At 43.7% G+C, this 16,706-nt stretch overlaps 1 protein-coding gene across 1 annotated transcript in view; it reads right to left on the bottom strand.

Moving 5' to 3' along the window:
- PLXNC1 (plexin C1) overlaps nt 1-16,706 on the bottom strand; it is a 159,777-nt gene that overhangs the window by 107,763 nt on the left and 35,308 nt on the right. The window contains exons 8-9 of the mRNA XM_089652672.1: nt 14,525-14,618; nt 10,402-10,452 (exon numbers count right to left, since the gene is read on the bottom strand). Of these exons, the coding sequence (XP_089508798.1) occupies nt 10,402-10,452; nt 14,525-14,618 (145 nt within the window). The remainder of the gene's footprint in view (nt 1-10,401; nt 10,453-14,524; nt 14,619-16,706) is intronic.

Genomic DNA, 16,706 nt, shown 5'->3' with positions numbered 1-16,706 from the left:
GATATCTACAGAAGACTTCAAGCACAGTACAGTGAAAAGACACTCAGCAGCAGTAAGACATTTGAATGGTGTAAATGTTAAAAAGATGACGGTATGAGCATCGGTGATGATCCTGGCCATGGAGGTTCCCAGCCTACAGCAGTCGTTCCTGTGAACATTCAGCACATGGAATGCCTGTTCCCGGATAATTGAGGCATAACCTGTTGTGAAATTGTGATGAATCTTTCTGTGGGACGGTGAACACAATGATGACACAGTGAAGCAGACTGTCCTAGGATGGTTCAGGCATTCTGACAAAGCTTTCCAGGCATCAGTTAAACGCTGAGATAAGTGTATACATGTAGCAGACGAGTATGCTGAAAAATAAATGCAGTTTCCACTCCTTGAAATTTGTTCTTTTTATTATATAAACTTAAAAGTACCAGTTTGACTTGACCGCCACTCGTAATTAGTGTGGTTCTGGTAAAATGTCATGAATAAACACGTCGTATTTAGTAGCCTGAAAGATTGTATCCATTTTTTGGCATGCAGTGTGGTTGCATTGTGGCATTCGTAAAGTGGAACTACACTGCATCTCAGCACCACAAACTGAAAACATTATTTAATTTGTTTTTAATATTCAAAGCAAACTTCCCCATCCATCCATGTCTCCATGTTTTATTTTGCTTAAACTCACTTTGAAATACACACCCTAGCATGGCCCGTGGCCATTTTGAGTAAGGGCAGATGATTCATTTAGCATTTACTTTCTGTGATCCATCTGCCCTTAGCTCAGTCATGCAGGCAGGAGGGTGTGCTTAGCTGAGAAAACTCCTCCTCCTGTCCTGAAGATTCCTTGGATGTATGACATAATTTGCATAAGCATGGGAACCAGCAAGTAACTGAAGAAATGTATAAAAAAAAGTTTAAACATGTAAATATGATATACTTTCCTACTGACTAAATGCTAGTAGAATATGGATTGAAAATAGTCAGTGTTCCACTTTAAAGCGGAGCTCCACTCAAAAGCAGAAGCTCAGCTTATTTACCTCCTCCCCCCTCCAATGCCATATTTGGCACCTTTTGGGGGGGGGGGAGCAGGTACCTGGTTTTGACAGGTACCTGTAGCAATCATGCACACAGAGATAGATGCGAACCTCCATTTTGGCAAAGGCCTCCATCTTGTATAATTTCTACTCCCAAATCAGCTTCCCTCCAAATCCCCCCTCCCTTTCTGTTGAGTGACATGTGGTCTGTATGATGCAGAGATCACAGGCAATCAGGTTCAGCGGGAGAGCTCCAGGGCTATAAAATCCCAACCTAGCTGGTGCCCAGATGTCTGTTAGCTTCTCAATCTGGGATATCGTAAAGCCATAAAACCAGTCCTTTACTGAGCTTCAAAGACATTCCAGGTAGTCGTAAACCGGACTCACATTTAAAAATCCCCTTTTCCCCTATGATTCCATATCTTGGAATATGAAAGACTTATGTAAAAACCAGGCATATATTCAGATGGGTCACTTTAATACAAGTCACCTGATATCTTACATCCCCGAGCTGGAATATACAGGACAGCAAAAAACGATATCTCCTTAACCGTCCCAGCAGGTATGTCATATTTCATATCTAGACGTTCGGCAGGTGATTCCGCATTTTAATCTACTCGTGGATAGAATGTTACAGGTATCCAGGGAAAGTTATTGCCTTGGTATCAACTTGGGAGGGATTTTGGTTCTAGCTTGGGTCTCCACCTCCAACACCCTCCCCAAATGAGGCAATTGGTTCTCTGCTTCAGGGAGACACCCTGATGAGTTCCTAGAAAAGCTGTTATGCTTGGAGCTGAGTTGAGCTAAGTTGAAGATTCTCCCTTTTAACATCGGAACCAACTTTGGGAGAAAAGGCCCTTTTGCTCAGGAAACTTGAAAGCTGCTTAACCCAGGACTTTTGTCAAGTACTCTATCTCTCTAAATTTCTTTCTGTTATCTCTTTGCTGTGATATATATATATATATATATATATATTGGCTACATCTTTTTCTGTAAATATTGTTATTGCACCCTTTTGACCTTTTAGTAATAAATCTTACTTTCTGAAAGTGTTGAACTGTTACTAAAGCTCTTTAATGCAAACTAAGAACCCCCGTCTCTGAAGAGTGCTACTGTGTGTGTTTAAGCCTCTCTATACCCTGCCTGCGGTGACAGTGGTATACAGATGATTATTCAACATCATAGTGTTATTGCTGATAGTTTCAGCAGAAGTTTCCTCTTTCTCTGTACAAAAAGGAGGTGGTGGCAGTGTGAAGGGTTAATTGCATAATTAACCTGACCCAGTAACAATCGCTCCCAGGCTGCAAGTACACAGATTGTGGTCCATTAGCTGGAAAATCTTTGTGCAGGGTGCAGCTGGGCGTGGCATTGTTACGCACGTGACAGCGTGGTTTTAGATTGGCTAGTCCTTCGGTCATGAGATTGGTGAGACGGTTTGACTCGGCAAAGTGAGACGGAAATTTGGCCCCCTCCTCCCTCCCACAGTCTTCTGGGAACTTTCACAGGTCCCAGGAGACTGCTGGACCAATTAGGAGGAGCAGCCTGGTGCCCGCAAGGTGTCACAGCCTGGTGCCCGCAGTTGAGATTCCGGCGCCGTAGAGGAAAGAAGGGGAGAAGTGACGGCGCTGGTGAAAACATTTCTGGACTCCGGGACAGGTAAGTGTGTGTTTATTAAAAGTCAACAGCTATAGCTTTTGTAGCTACTGACTTTTAATAAACACAAAAATGTCTGGAACTCCGCTTTGAGATGTGTTTTACATGCATTACCCTTATAGAGGTTCTGAACATTGCAGCAAGCAGGATTTGTTCATACATTCCTCCATAACGTATACAGTATATGTAAATCAAGCTATAGTGTTCCATTAGGTTGATATTTGAAATCTTTTTACTGGATCACAGTATGCGTTTCTCTGGCTAGGTTCAAACCAGAAACACATGGGTGGACATGTGTCATATTGATGTGGGTTGAAATTGATTGATACACTTTATAGTATGGATTTCATCACAATTGACCTAAATATGAAGTGCAGGTCAGTGCACCCAAAATGCAGTATACAAGATTGTTTTTTTACATTGTATTGCATGGGGATTATATGTGTTTACAAACTTCAAGATCGTTCAGATTAATTTGGGAAGGTTAAATAATTGAAGTACAATGTGGAAATGGGTATATGATTTTACATAGATACACTTCAATTCAATACACAACCAAAACCACTGATTTAATGTTTTCCTAATCAGTTACATTCAAAGCATGCCATGAATGATAACCGTAACAGTTACTAATGTGCTTAAGTTAACTTTCAACCAAATCATCAAGCCATCAAATGACTGGTATAATAGTTGAGCACAATGACAAATGCAGATCAGAGGCCAAGACGGCAGTTTCTGTGGCTGTAAAGGATAGGAGAGTTTAATTCTGCTTTAAATTCTATTATTAGAGGTCTATTTAACAGATGCTACTTAACAAGAAGAGGAACAACCATTCTCCTGCTGACACTGAAGAAGTGATATATTTAAGTATGGTACAACCATTTTAGACATATGCAGAGCCTTTTTTAAGTCGGAAAATGGGGGAACGCAGTTCTGACACCTCCAGCACTGAATGTATGTAATAGCAAAGGGTGCTAGGGTGTGCTGGATGGTCTATTGATGCTGGCTTCTGGGGGATCTATTGTCACTGATTGGAATCAATTTTTGCATGGCGGTCTATTGTTGTTGGGGGGGTTCTTTTGTTGCTGGGGGTCAGTTGTGGCTGAGAGGGATCTCCTGTTGAGGGAGGAGTCTATTGTTGCTGGTTGCTGTGGAGTCTATTAATGCTGGCTGCTGGGATATCTGGTGTTGCTGCTGGGGGTCTATAATTACTGGGGTGGTATTTTTGTTGTGAGGAGTCCATTGTTGCTTGGGGGTTTATTATATGGGGAATCAATTGTTGCTGTCTGCAGAGGATCTACTGTATTTTACTGCTTTTCTTGTTAGAATTAACCACAAAATGATACTATGTTCTGTATTCTCTAAAAGAGGGGTACTGTGAGGAGGGTAGGAGTTGGAACCAAGGGACGGTGCTTGGAGATGGGTGGGGGGCAGAGATAAGGTGTGACTCAAAAGGTGGGTGTTCCTGCACCTATTCTCTGAGATAAAAAGCCCTGGAAATATGTGTTAGAAATTTTCCATCAAGAAAACTTGTAAGAGCATTATTAAGATTTGCTGCTCAATTGTTTCTTTTTAAACAGATAGGTTGCCACCTGTTCAATATGTCCATCCGTGAAATGTCCTCGCCACTAAATATTCCACGGTCAACTATTAGTGGTATTATAAGAAAGTGGAAGCAACTGGGAACAACAGCAACTCAGCCACAAAGTGATAGGCCAGGTAAAATTATAGAGCTGGGTCAGCACATGCTGAAGCACATAGTGCACAGAAGTCGCCAATTGTCTGCAGAGTCATTAGCTAAAGACTTCCAAACTAATAAGGCTTTCAGATTAGCACGACAACAGTGCATAGAGAGCTTCACGGAATGGGTTTCCGTGGCCAAGCAGCTGCATCCAAGCTTTTCATCACCAAGTGCAATGTAAAGCGTCGGATTCAGTGGTGTAAAGCATGCTGCCACTGGACTCTAGAACACTGAAGACGTGTTCTCTGGAGTGATGAATCACTCTTCTCTGTCTGGCAATCCGATGGACGTATCTGGGTTTGGCAGTTGCCAGGAGAACAGTACTTGCCTGACTGCCTTGTGCCAAGTGTAAAGTTTGGTGGAGGGGGGGATTATGGGGTGGGGTTGTTTTTCAGGGGTTGGGCTTGGCTCCTAGTTCCAGTGAAGGGAACTCTTAAGGCATGAGCAAACCAAGACATTTTGGACAATGTTATGCTCCCAACATTGGGGGAACAGTTTGGGGATGGCCCCTCCCTGTTCCAACATGACTGCGCACACCAGTGCACAAAGCAAGGTCCATAAAGACATGGATGAGTGAGTTTGGGGTGGAGGAACTTGACTGGCCTACACAAAGTCCTCACTTCAACCCGATAGAATACCTATGGGATGAATTAGAGTGGAGACTGCGAGCCATGCCTTCTTGTCCGACATCAGTGCCTGACCTCACAAATGTGCTTCTGGAGAAATGGTCAAACATTCTCATAGACACACTCCTAAACCTTGTGGACAGCCTTCCCAGAAGAGATGAAGTTATTATAGCCGCAAAGCGTGGGCCAACTCAATATTGAACCTTACGGACTAAGACTGGGATGCCATTAAATATCATGTGCGTGTAAAGTCGGACGTCCCCATACTTTTATATATACAAACTGCTTTCTTTCTGCTGCTCAATTACAGTAAAACTTGTCAGACATCTGAGGGTAGTCAGGCATGCAGAAATAATCCAACGACCAAAAGATACATTTTTCTTGTTCATTATTTTTATTTAAAATTGCGAGAAAAGTTGACACAAGTAATACGATACAGAAAGTGGCTAGTCACATATGAAAACGCATGTGTGATCAATTAAAGTATTACATATTACAGTAAAAGGGTTAGCTGGTGTAAATTGCATAAAGACTGTCAACAATGGTAAGGAATGTCTAACTGTGTTGAACCGAAGGCATTAGAATAAGAGAGTGAAGGAGGAGAAGCTAGGAAGAGAGAAGAGAAGAGAAAAAAGGTAAAGGAGAGTCAGTTAGGGGAGGCTTCAGAGTCTATCATGTGTCTGAATGCACAAGAATAGAGGCCATTACAGTTCCAAGAGACAGGGATCAATGTCTCATGGAAGGTAGTTAAAGAGTCATGGTTTCCAGATACTATGTAATTTTGTGCATGTTGCACTGAAGCCGAGCTGTCAAGTTCTAATTAAGCATAGTCCAGTGGACTCGGGATTTAACCTCAGTTACAGAGATATGCTTAGATGACCAAGACTTTGTTATTGCTTGTTTCATGACAGTGAGGACATGGGTCATGAGGATAATCTGAGATTTTGATATCCCCTTTGTGTTTTTGATTGAAGAGGGCTTCATATGGATTCAGCAGGAGTGCTGTCTGGAAAAGGGTGTGCAGAATGCAGTGCACCTGCCACCAAAAATGTTGAACCACTGAACAGGTCCTCCAGGTATGAATAAAGGAACCAATATCCAAGCAACCATGGAAAAGTACATGGAAGAATCAGGGTTAAAATGCACTAAACCAGTGAGAACCAAGTACCTCCAAATTAGAACTTTTTAGTAGTTGGTTTCAACAGCAGACATGTTGCAAGAAAATTATTTTAATGCTGGTCCAGATTTGGGCCCAGTGTTTGGGGTCTATAGACATCTGGAGATTTTTTTCTGACTTACGAAATTCAAGGTTTTTGGTGTTTGTTTGGAGGTTAAAGTGTTGTACAGTTGAGGGGGATCAGCCCTGCTGAATGTGGGTCATATTTTCATTTAGATTAGAAAGGTGTGAGAGTTAAATTATGCCCCCTTTGAGGCACACAGTTGACAGAACAAAATGCTTGACCTGTAAATATCGAAATAGCTTGGAATGAGATAAGTGCTGTGATTTCTGGAGGTCAGCAAAGGATTTGAATCCTTTTGGAGTCAGTAAAGAGTGGAATCGAGTCACCCTTGAAGCAGTCCAGTGTTTAAAGACCCCAAGGGATCTAAAACCTGAAGGGAAGGAGGGGTTGAGAATTATAGACAGTAGTGGTAAGTGGGGGAGAGGAAACCTCCCGTATATTTGAGATTGTCTCAAAGCTGCACTAAGTGCTGTGTGATAGGGTTCAGAAGTGCTTTCCTATCTCGAGGGTGTAACCACAACAGGTTATGGATGGACCAGGGATACAATCAATAGATTCTAACTCAACCCATAATGGGGTTTCCTGACTAGCATGGCATTTAGTCAGTTGAGTGATCTATGCAGTGTTATAATATCTCAAGAAATTCAGGACACCCAGTTCACCATTTGGCCCTGGTTTGAAACACAAGATATTGAAAATTCTTGATTTACGGTTAGAATATAAAATGCATTACCCTTTCCTGAATTGAGCACGTAATAGGGGCAGGTACTAATATTTGTAAAACCCTAAACAAGTATAACAACTTGGGCAGGTATGTAATTTTTACCACTGCTATGCATTCCAGCCAGAGGAGATTTTAATTAGCTCAATTTTGTAGGAGAAGACTGATTTTTCAAAGGAGAGTGGGGTAATTGGCCTAAAAAAGGGTAACATATGGGATTTGTTGGTGCTCCCATTGGTATTGGAAAGAGTGTTGGAGGGTGTGGCGGTGAGTAGGGGAGAGCTAAATGTTCAGAGCCTTGGATTTCTAAGGGTTAACCTACAGGCCTGAGAGCAAGCCAAATTGCAAGAAAAGTGGATTTGTTATTGTCAATTAAAAGTCATCTGAGAAGAGGCTCAATTTGTAGTGGTAGGCAACTTCTGTTAGTCCATATACATCCAAGGAATCCTGAATTAATTGCACAGATGGATCAATAAATAAAGAAAACAAGAGAAGGGACAGCAGGCAACCCTGCCTTGTCTTATACTGTATGATAGGAAAAGGAGGGGATTTATAGCATTTCTACTTCACATACACTAAACTAGAGTTTTATATGCTCTGATCAACAGAAGAAATTTGGGGCCAAAGCTTAATTTATCCAACATGTAAAATACTGTCGGTAAGGCCAGGATACAGTATTGAAGGATTTCTACATGTCAAGTGAGAGTAGCATGAGTGGTAGCTTATTTCTCTTGGAGGCCTCAGCCAGGAGAATGAATTTGAATGTCTGGTCATTAGCTTGCTTAGTGGGCACAAAGTCAACTTGATCTCGGAGGATGAGGTCTCCTATGCTTTGGTTTAACCTGTAGTCAGGATTCTGGACAGAAAGATTGTCGCTTGCGAAGGTCGTTATATGCGTTTTGCAAAAGAGGAGTAAGAATGTCTGGGAAACAGAAAAGGCTGAGAAGCTATGAGGTCCCTGCCTTTCCAGAGGTGCTTCAGAGCAGAGACAAGAGGCACACACATCACTGCATATCAGCATATAATTTAACAGTTATAACATTTTAAAGTAAAATTTGTGTTCTAAAAAACTGGGGACTGAGTGATAGTGAGCCTTAAGGAGCTACAGTGAGCTTAGGCTCAAGAAGCAGCGGTCTATGCTATTTAGACACTACCCCTCTAGGAGTTGCTACAAGATTTGGGTCCCCCTATAGTCCTGCACAGCCAGGGATCACACATCCTCAGACAGGCTTGCACCTAGAGTCAGAAATCAGTCCTTGAGCTTTGGTTTTGTTGTTTTATTTAGAGGATTTGAACTGGGATAGGGTTAGGGCTGTACAGGATGCTCAATGGTACTGATAAACTGAGGACAACTTCCTGGAGCTATTTACAAGCCTCCTCTGCAGCACAGTCTCTGTTGGAGAGCTAGCCAGCATCTCCTTAGTGTACCACCCCAGACCCTAAATGAATTTCTCCTCTTCACCTAGCAATCTGGAAGTGTCTCTGAACAGGGGATCTGGTTCCTGCCACTTTAAGAGATAGGCAGACACTGGTAGGTGGCTAATCTGGTTTTCCACCAGAGTGTTCCTTCCCCTATCTGCCCAGGGGGTGCAGGTGTACTCACTCAGATCCTCTCCTGTGCCACTTGTGGGTTTGTGGCAGCTACCAAGCCTATCAGCTGGGCAGCTCCTTCCCTGTCATACAGCTGGTCCTTTCTCAGGAGGACAGTGAGCTTTCCTTCTGTCCAGCTCCAGTTCTGCAGGTAGGCCCCATCCCACTGGGCCTCCTTGCAACCTCCAGCTCTCAGCCTCACATCTTCCACCCGACCTCTCCCTCCAACTCTCCTGCAACTGAGCAGGTTCATACACTGTTAAGGGTGTCCAGCCACTTGCCAACCTCTTGTTGGGGATTGGCTAGGATCCCTCAAAAGTGCAAACAGCCACTCCTTTCTCCTAAAGTCCTAGAGTAGGGGGAAATTTCAGAGGGGCTGGCCTGTAGAGCCTTTCAGCCCTGACCACAATTTGACCCCTCTCTGGCTATTACAACTGGGATGCTGCTCAGCCCGTGTCTAACCATTGGAGTCTAGATCCCACTAGCTAAACTAGGAGGGTGCTACGCTATCAATCAATACAGTCCAAAAAAAGAGTAAAACATTGGTCAAGAACAAAATTATGCCTAGGTCTTTCTAGGAATGTCTGACTGCAAGAAGTTATAACACGTTAGTCTGCCATCAGTTTGTGGGAAATGAGCCAATGTTGGAGAGCTGAAAAGGAAAAAGGAGGGGAATAAAGAGGTGAACATGGCAAAAGGGTGGGAGGAGGGAATACAAGGCTAAGCATTGGGGGAAAATGCGGGGAGTGTGGGAAAAAGGGAAATGGGGATAGATTCTACTGAGGCAGGCAATCCAGCAGCCAGTGAGAAATAAAACTAGTGGAATGTTGTCCTATGGAGGATCTGCACGTCTTGGATTAAAACTGCATCTAGTCTCAATGGGAGGCTCAGGCCTGGAGCATGCACCTCTAAAAGATATATTTTTAACAAATAATTACTTAAGGGTATAACTTAGATCATGGCTTTGGAACAGGGAGAAGAAATACAGTATGTTCAAACACCTGCTTATCTATTGGAAAGTCAGTAGAGATTGGCTTAAATTGTCCAACATGACCAACCGCTACTGGGGCTCAGCAACATTAGAATGGTTACCCAGTATGGCTCCAATCTCACACCTATGGGTTCCATAAAGGAGAAGTTCACCTTTGGGAACATGTTCAACCCGTTTTTAGGGTGGAACATGTAACATGTTCCCGATCCTGAAGCTTGCAGCTGCCGCCCGATCCCCCCTCCCTTTGACAGTAGTATGGGGAGAAGTTCCCCATACTAGCTGTCACTTTCTTTAAAAACAGCCCACAAGGCCGCATCATTCATTTACAGTCTTCTGTGAATTTATGGACTACAAGTACCGACAACCTTAGTGGCTGTCAGTTTGTAGGGCTCAATGAACTGCCACGGCGCTGTAAGCGATATGGTAGTTCATTGAATCTTCTTGACAGTAGACTCGGCTTTCCCATAGAGGATGTACAAGCAAGCATACACTCTGACAGTCTGCAGGAGACCTGCATGGCATCAGAGATCTGCTGATTGCTGGTGCAATACTTTACAGGCTCCTACTACAAAAATAATAAATGCACATTTTTTTGCCTGCAAAACAATGTGTAATTATTATTTTTTGTAGATAGGTGAACCTATTCTTTACACTTCATGTACAATTCTTTGAAAAAATTAATCTGATCAGATATGAGCCACCTACTGTATACAGTATGTCAATTTCATCATCTCTGACAGTACTGTCTTCCACTTCAGATCTTCTAAGCAAAGTTATAAGTCATTAGAGAAAAAAAAGGTAATAAAAACTTACACTACATGATGGTCCAATGGCTGCCGTATTCTCTATGGTTTTGCACTCAGTCTGGAGTTAAAAAAAAATCAGATCAGATCCTTGCAAATAAATGTATTAACATGTATAATGCATTGACATTAACATTCTTTAGCAGTGACGATTACTTTCTTAGGAGCCCTGCAGTTTGTTCTTACAACTTTCTGAAGCCTTGACTCATTCATGTTATAGAATTTTGGAAAACCTTGGTGAGATGACAGAAAACCTACCAAAAGTAGACATGGTTCCAATTTAATTTGGCGCAATAACTATTGCCCCAGGTTTCCTGTTTCAGGATGGAGCCGTCCTTACATGCAGGGACTAGAGTTGTATCTCCTTACACTGTATCCATTAATAGAAACACAAAGCCCCATAACCTAGGATGGCAAGGCACTCCACTGCTCCTAATTCCTCCCCCCTTATCCAAGCTAATAGACTGGCTCGAGACGGCACTGTCCACTAGTAACTCTTTCCTGTGAGGACCAGCAGTTCAGGAAAGCAGCCCGACAGCATAAGTCAGCAGCAATGAAAGTGGTAAACTGAAAGTGCCTAGTTAAGAATTATTGTGTTCAGTGTTTTACAACTTCAGACTTTATGGGGGGGCCAGACTGTGGCCATTGGGAGTAGTAAAGGTCCCAACGTCAGTGGGAAAAAATAATGCCCCATCCTTCTTGGCAGTGGGAGGAAGAGCCCCATTATTGGTGTGAGAGGGCGAAATTGTGCCCAATCATTGGTGTCATGGGGAGGGGGCATATGCCCCAGCATTGGTGTCATTCAGCCCAATTGTTGGTGTCAATGGAAGGGATTGTTCCCCATCATTGGTGTCATTGGGAGCAATTGTTGGTGTCACTGGGAGGAATTGTGCTCCATCATGGGTGTCATTGGGAGGAATTGTGCCACTTCATTGGTGTCTGTGGGGGGGAACTATGCCCCATTGTTGGTATCAGTTGATGAAATTGTGCCACAAGGACCATATAAAAGCAAGCATAGGGCCATATCTGGCCCCCAGGCCGCAGTTGGGAGACAACTGTTTTACACTAAAAACACTAAGGATTTAATACTACCTTAACCTCTTCACGCCAGCTGCACACAAATGTGCATCCTCTCGGTGTCTGGGCCTAGACGCCAAGCGGCTACACATTTGCGGTCAATTAAAAAAAAAACATGTGCTGATACTCACGGAAAGGTCCCGGTCTCCTCTTTCGATCGGGACCTTTCCTGATCAAGTGACCACCGTGATGATGCGTCATGGCTGTCACATGATCTCTAAACCCCGCCCCGTCCGTCCCGGCTTTTGAAACTCTTAAAGGGTCGAGAGGCTCCAGTGTGAAGGGGTTAAAAAAGAAGTATGGCCAAAGCTTTTCTTGACAAAAACATACCCAAATCTACAGCTCAAGACAAGTAAATGCACTCATGTGATGCACAAGTATGGCCAAAGAAAAACTTGGGAAAAAAATTAGCTGCACTCTACTCTTGTGAGCAAGCCAGGAGTGGTGAAACGTGTCAAGAAACGTTTTTTTTACATTAGTTTTCTTGTGTGCTACATGAGTGCATTTACTCTCATGTGCCCCAGAATTAGCAGACAGTGGGCTAAAGCCTGATCTTGATTGACGTCACCAACCGGTCCAGACTCTGGAACCATACTGACAATAATGTTGGGATCCACCCATATGCCTGATTGGCGCTGGCTCAGCTTCTCAGCGCAATTTTGAGAGGCAGCTGCTCCTACCATCTCCCAATCTGGGCATTCCAGTGAGTGCTGGAGGGGCACAGCACAGAGTGGGGACTGACAGTCATGGTCCTATATTAGTAGTAACTAGTGTAATCACAACGTTCTTAATACTTAGTATACGTTTGGTGCGATGATGTTCATGATGTGAGCTGAAAAATCAGGACATGATTTCTAAACTGCCATCACTCCCTCATTTTCAAGCCCACCTACACAAATCTTATATCAAAACGTTCAGCTATCCCTGCTGCCACTAAAAATGACAGCTAAGCCATAGTCCTGATAGTTTTCACAATATGACCATTTGTTTGCAACTCATGCCGCCCATTGACATTCATTGAAACTCCACTCTAGCCACCTCAAATTTGAAGGGCAATTTCGAAACTGCGACTGTGCCTTCATTTTTAATATTTCAGAGACATACTATGCATCAAAATGTAGGTCTGGGTCTTATGATTCTCACAATATAAAGCTCTTCAGTGTATGATGTATAATTTTTAAGCTACAACCATTTGAATACGCCAGTGAAGTGAGAAAGTTGGAGCAGTTTGTTTTTAACCGCTCTTCTCTGCCCTTGCTGTAGAGTGAGTTGCCATAGGAACCCAGGTGTGTGAGCAGGCAGCAGAGTGACAAAAGCTAGAGTGTGAGCTGAAAAATCAGGACATGATTTCTAAACTGCCACCACTCCCTCATTTTCAAGCCCTAGACTACTGGTGGAGGCAAGAACACTTCACACAATTTCCCCAGAAATTGTAGCTTTTCTAGTTACATTTATAATCTTAGACAGAACCAAGGGAATAAGTGCCAAAACAGGGAGTGAGGCAGTGAGTTCACCTCAGAACAGGCTGGGAGGTTCTACAGGTCAGGGCTTCTGGAGCCCTCCCACCTTTACAGAAACGTAAGAACTTTCTGGAACAGGGGTGAAGGAGGGGAGAAGGCCCAGATCTGCATGTTTGAGGGACCTTGGCCAATCCCCTGGCAGGAGGCTTGTCATAGTGACTAGGGCAACCAGAGACAACAAATCTCTCCTCCTAGCACAAACCCTCCCAATCCCCTCTCTTAACACAATTCCCCCCCCAACAGAAATCCACCCATCCACTCTCCTAACACAAATCCCCCCATCCACTCTCCTAACACAAATCCCCCCAATCTCCTCACCTTGCACAAATTCCCCTCCAATTGCCCCTTCTAGCACAAATCCCCTCAATCTCCCTCCCAGCACCAATCCAGTGGCCATGGCTGGCATATCAGTCAAATAGGTTGTCAACTATAGAAAACAGAGAGAAAACATGTAAACAAACTGCTATAGTAGCCGGAGGTTTGTTTACAAGCTGGAAGGGTTAACAGAAGTACTGCTACAGGGCGGTGCGGGTGTGTAAAATCACACACACACATATATATATATATATATATATATATATATATATATACACACACACGTGATTTCTCATCTCCGGGTAGGAGGGTGGGTGCGTGCCCTACCCAATGCCGCCATTTGCGGCCGCGGCTGTCAATCACAGGTTATTACTCGCCAGCGCCCAGTGATTGCCGAGCATCTCCGATGGGAGGAGGGAACTGTTAGTAAACAAAACAGTTCTCTCCCCTATCAGCTCCGGCACAGTGTGCTTACAGTGAAGCACACACACAGCACACAATAAAACAGCACACAGCACACAATAAAACAGCACACAGTTAACCCTTTGATCGCCCCACATGCTAATCCCTTCCTGCCCAGTGCCATTAGTACAATGTCAGTTCTTTTAATTAGCACTGATCACTGTATTGGTGTCATTGGGGATGTCAGTGACACCAAGTCAGTTCCCTCCAGTGTCATGATGCCTGCCGCAGTCTCACAGTCCCACTGTAAGTCACTGATCGGCACCATTACTAGTAAAAATAAAAAATAAAAAATCCCAGTATATATACCACCATTTGTAAACACTATAACTTTCACATAAACCAATTAATTTACATGTATTAGGATTTTGTTTTAGGAAAGACATGTAGCAGAATACATTTTGGCATACATTTATGCCAAAAGTTGATTTTTTAATTTTTTTTACTGGACATGTTTAATAACAAAAAGTCAAAAATATTGTGTTTTTTTCTCAAAATTGTCGGCCTTTTTTTATAGCGCAAAAAATAAAAAAAACACACAGGCGATCAAATACCACCGAAAGAAAGCTCTATTTGTGGGGAAAAAGCACTTACATTTAATTTGGGTGCAGCGTTGCATGACTGCGCAATTGTCAGTTAAAGTAACGCAGCGCCGTAATGCAAAAAATGGCCTGGCCAGGAAGGGGGGTAAATCTTCTGGAGGGCACCTCTTTTACAATGATATACATGAGACATGTACATAACAGTCATTATATTTACCTCATCTGCTGTATCAGCACAGGGAGTCAGTGGAGACCTACATTCAGATTCCCTAGTACAAAATAGGCATCCATTTGATATACACTCCAAGCAACTGTAATAGAAAAATATTTCATTATTGTTCTAGTACCTTAAAGACTATTTATAAATACTAAGATGGAGGAAATATGCAAACAGCGTACAAATTTCACACATTCAAGTCTTGCTCAGATGTACAAACATCTTTCCTGTACCAAAATTGCATACTCTGATTTCACTGCACACTGTGGACTTCCCACGATGTGCATTCATCAGAGCATGCCTCATTTCCTGGCCGGAGGACATCAAGCACCATCTAGCTCTTTCCTCCCTAGCCTGTCACTGGTCCACCCTTTTCTTTCATGTATTCAATTCAATCATGAAGGCTCAGCATCACATGAAGCATTACCAAAGGAAGACTAACACTCACCCACCAAAGGCCTTTTGTGACACCTGTGTGTAATTTAAACTCAGCATAAATACAGCTGTTCTGTGAAGCCCTCAGAGGTTTGTTAGAGAACATTAGTGAACAATCATGAAGGCCAAGGAACACAACAGACAGGTCAGGGATAAAGCTGTGCAGGCTTTATAGCAGGGTTAGGTTATAAAAAAATATCCTAACCTTTGAACATCTCGCAGAGTACTGTTCAATCCATCATCTGAAAATGGAAAGAGTATGGCACAACTGCAAACCTACCAAGACATGGCCATCCACTTAAACTGACAGGCCAGGCAAGGAGAGCATTAATCAGAGAAGCAGCCAAGAGGCCCATGGTAACTATTAGTCGTGCACTCCACAAATCTGGCCTTTATGGAAGATTGGCAAGAAGAAAGCCATTATTGAAAAAAAGCCATAAGTCCTGTTTGTACTTTGTGAGAAGCCATGTGGGGGACACAGGAAACATGTGGAAGAAGGTGCTCTGGTCAGATGAGACCAAAATGTAACTTTTTGTCAAAAAGCAAAACGCTATGTGTGGCAGAAAACTAACACTGCACATCACCCTGAACACACCATCCCCACCGTGAAACATGGTGGTGGCAGCATCATGTTGATGGGATGCTTTTCTTCAGCAGGGACAGGGAAGCTGGTCAGAGTTGATGGGAAGATGGATAGAGCCAAATACAGGGCAATCTTAGAAGAAAACCTGTTCGAGTCTGCAAAAGACTTGAGACTGGGGCAGAGATTCACCTTCCAGCAGGACAACGACCCTAAACATACAGCCAGAGCTACAATGGAATGGTTTAGATCAGTGGTTCTCAACCTTTCTAATTCCGCGACCCCTTAATACAGTTCCTCATGTTGTGGTGACCCCCAACCATAAAATTATTTTCATTGCTACTTCATAACTGTAATTTTGCAGTGGGAGGAGTAGTGCCATGTCATTGGTGTCAGTGGAAGGAGTAGTGCCCCATCACTGATGTCAGTGGGATGAATAGTGCCCCATTGTTGGTATCAGTGGGAGGAATAGTGCCCCACCGTTGGTATCAGTGGGAGGAATAGTGCCCCATCACTGATGTCAGTGGGATGAATAGTGCCCCATCATTGGTATCAGTGGGAGGAATAGTGCCCCATCGTTGGTATCAGTGGGATGAATAGTGCCCCATCACTGGTGTCAGTGGGAGGAATAGTGCCCCATCACTGATGTCAGTGGGATGAATAGTGCCCCATCGTTGGTGTCAGTGGGAGGAATAGTGCCCCATCGTTGGTGTCAGTGGGAGGAATAGTGCCCCATCGTTGGTGTCAGTGGGAGGAATAGTGCCCCATCGTTGGTGTCAGTGGGAGGAATAGTGCCCCATCGTTGGTGTCAGTGGGAGGAATAGTGCCCCATCGTTGGTGTCAGTGGGAGGAATAGTGCCCCATCGTTGGTGTCAGTGGGAGGAATAGTGCCCCATCGTTGGTGTCAGTGGGAGGAATAGTGCCCCATCGTTGGTGTCAGTGGGAGGAATAGTGCCCCATCGTTGGTGTCAGTGGGAGGAATAGTGCCCCATCGTTGGTGTCAGTGGGAGGAATAGTGCCCCATCGTTGGTGTCAGTGGGAGGAATAGTGCCCCATCGTTGGTGTCAGTGGGAGGAATAGTGCCCCATCGTTGGTGTCAGTGGGAGGAATAGTGCCCCATCGTTGGTGTCAGTGGGAGGAATAGTGCCCCATCGTTGGTGTCAGTGG

Source organism: Staurois parvus, unplaced genomic scaffold, assembly GCF_062004578.1.
Source record: "Staurois parvus isolate SC_StPar_1 unplaced genomic scaffold, SC_StPar_1.0 ptg000025l, whole genome shotgun sequence".
Taxonomy (NCBI): Eukaryota; Metazoa; Chordata; class Amphibia; order Anura; family Ranidae; genus Staurois; species Staurois parvus.
Note: the sequence above shows the minus strand (reverse complement) of the source record. Positions and strands in the feature narration are given on the sequence as shown.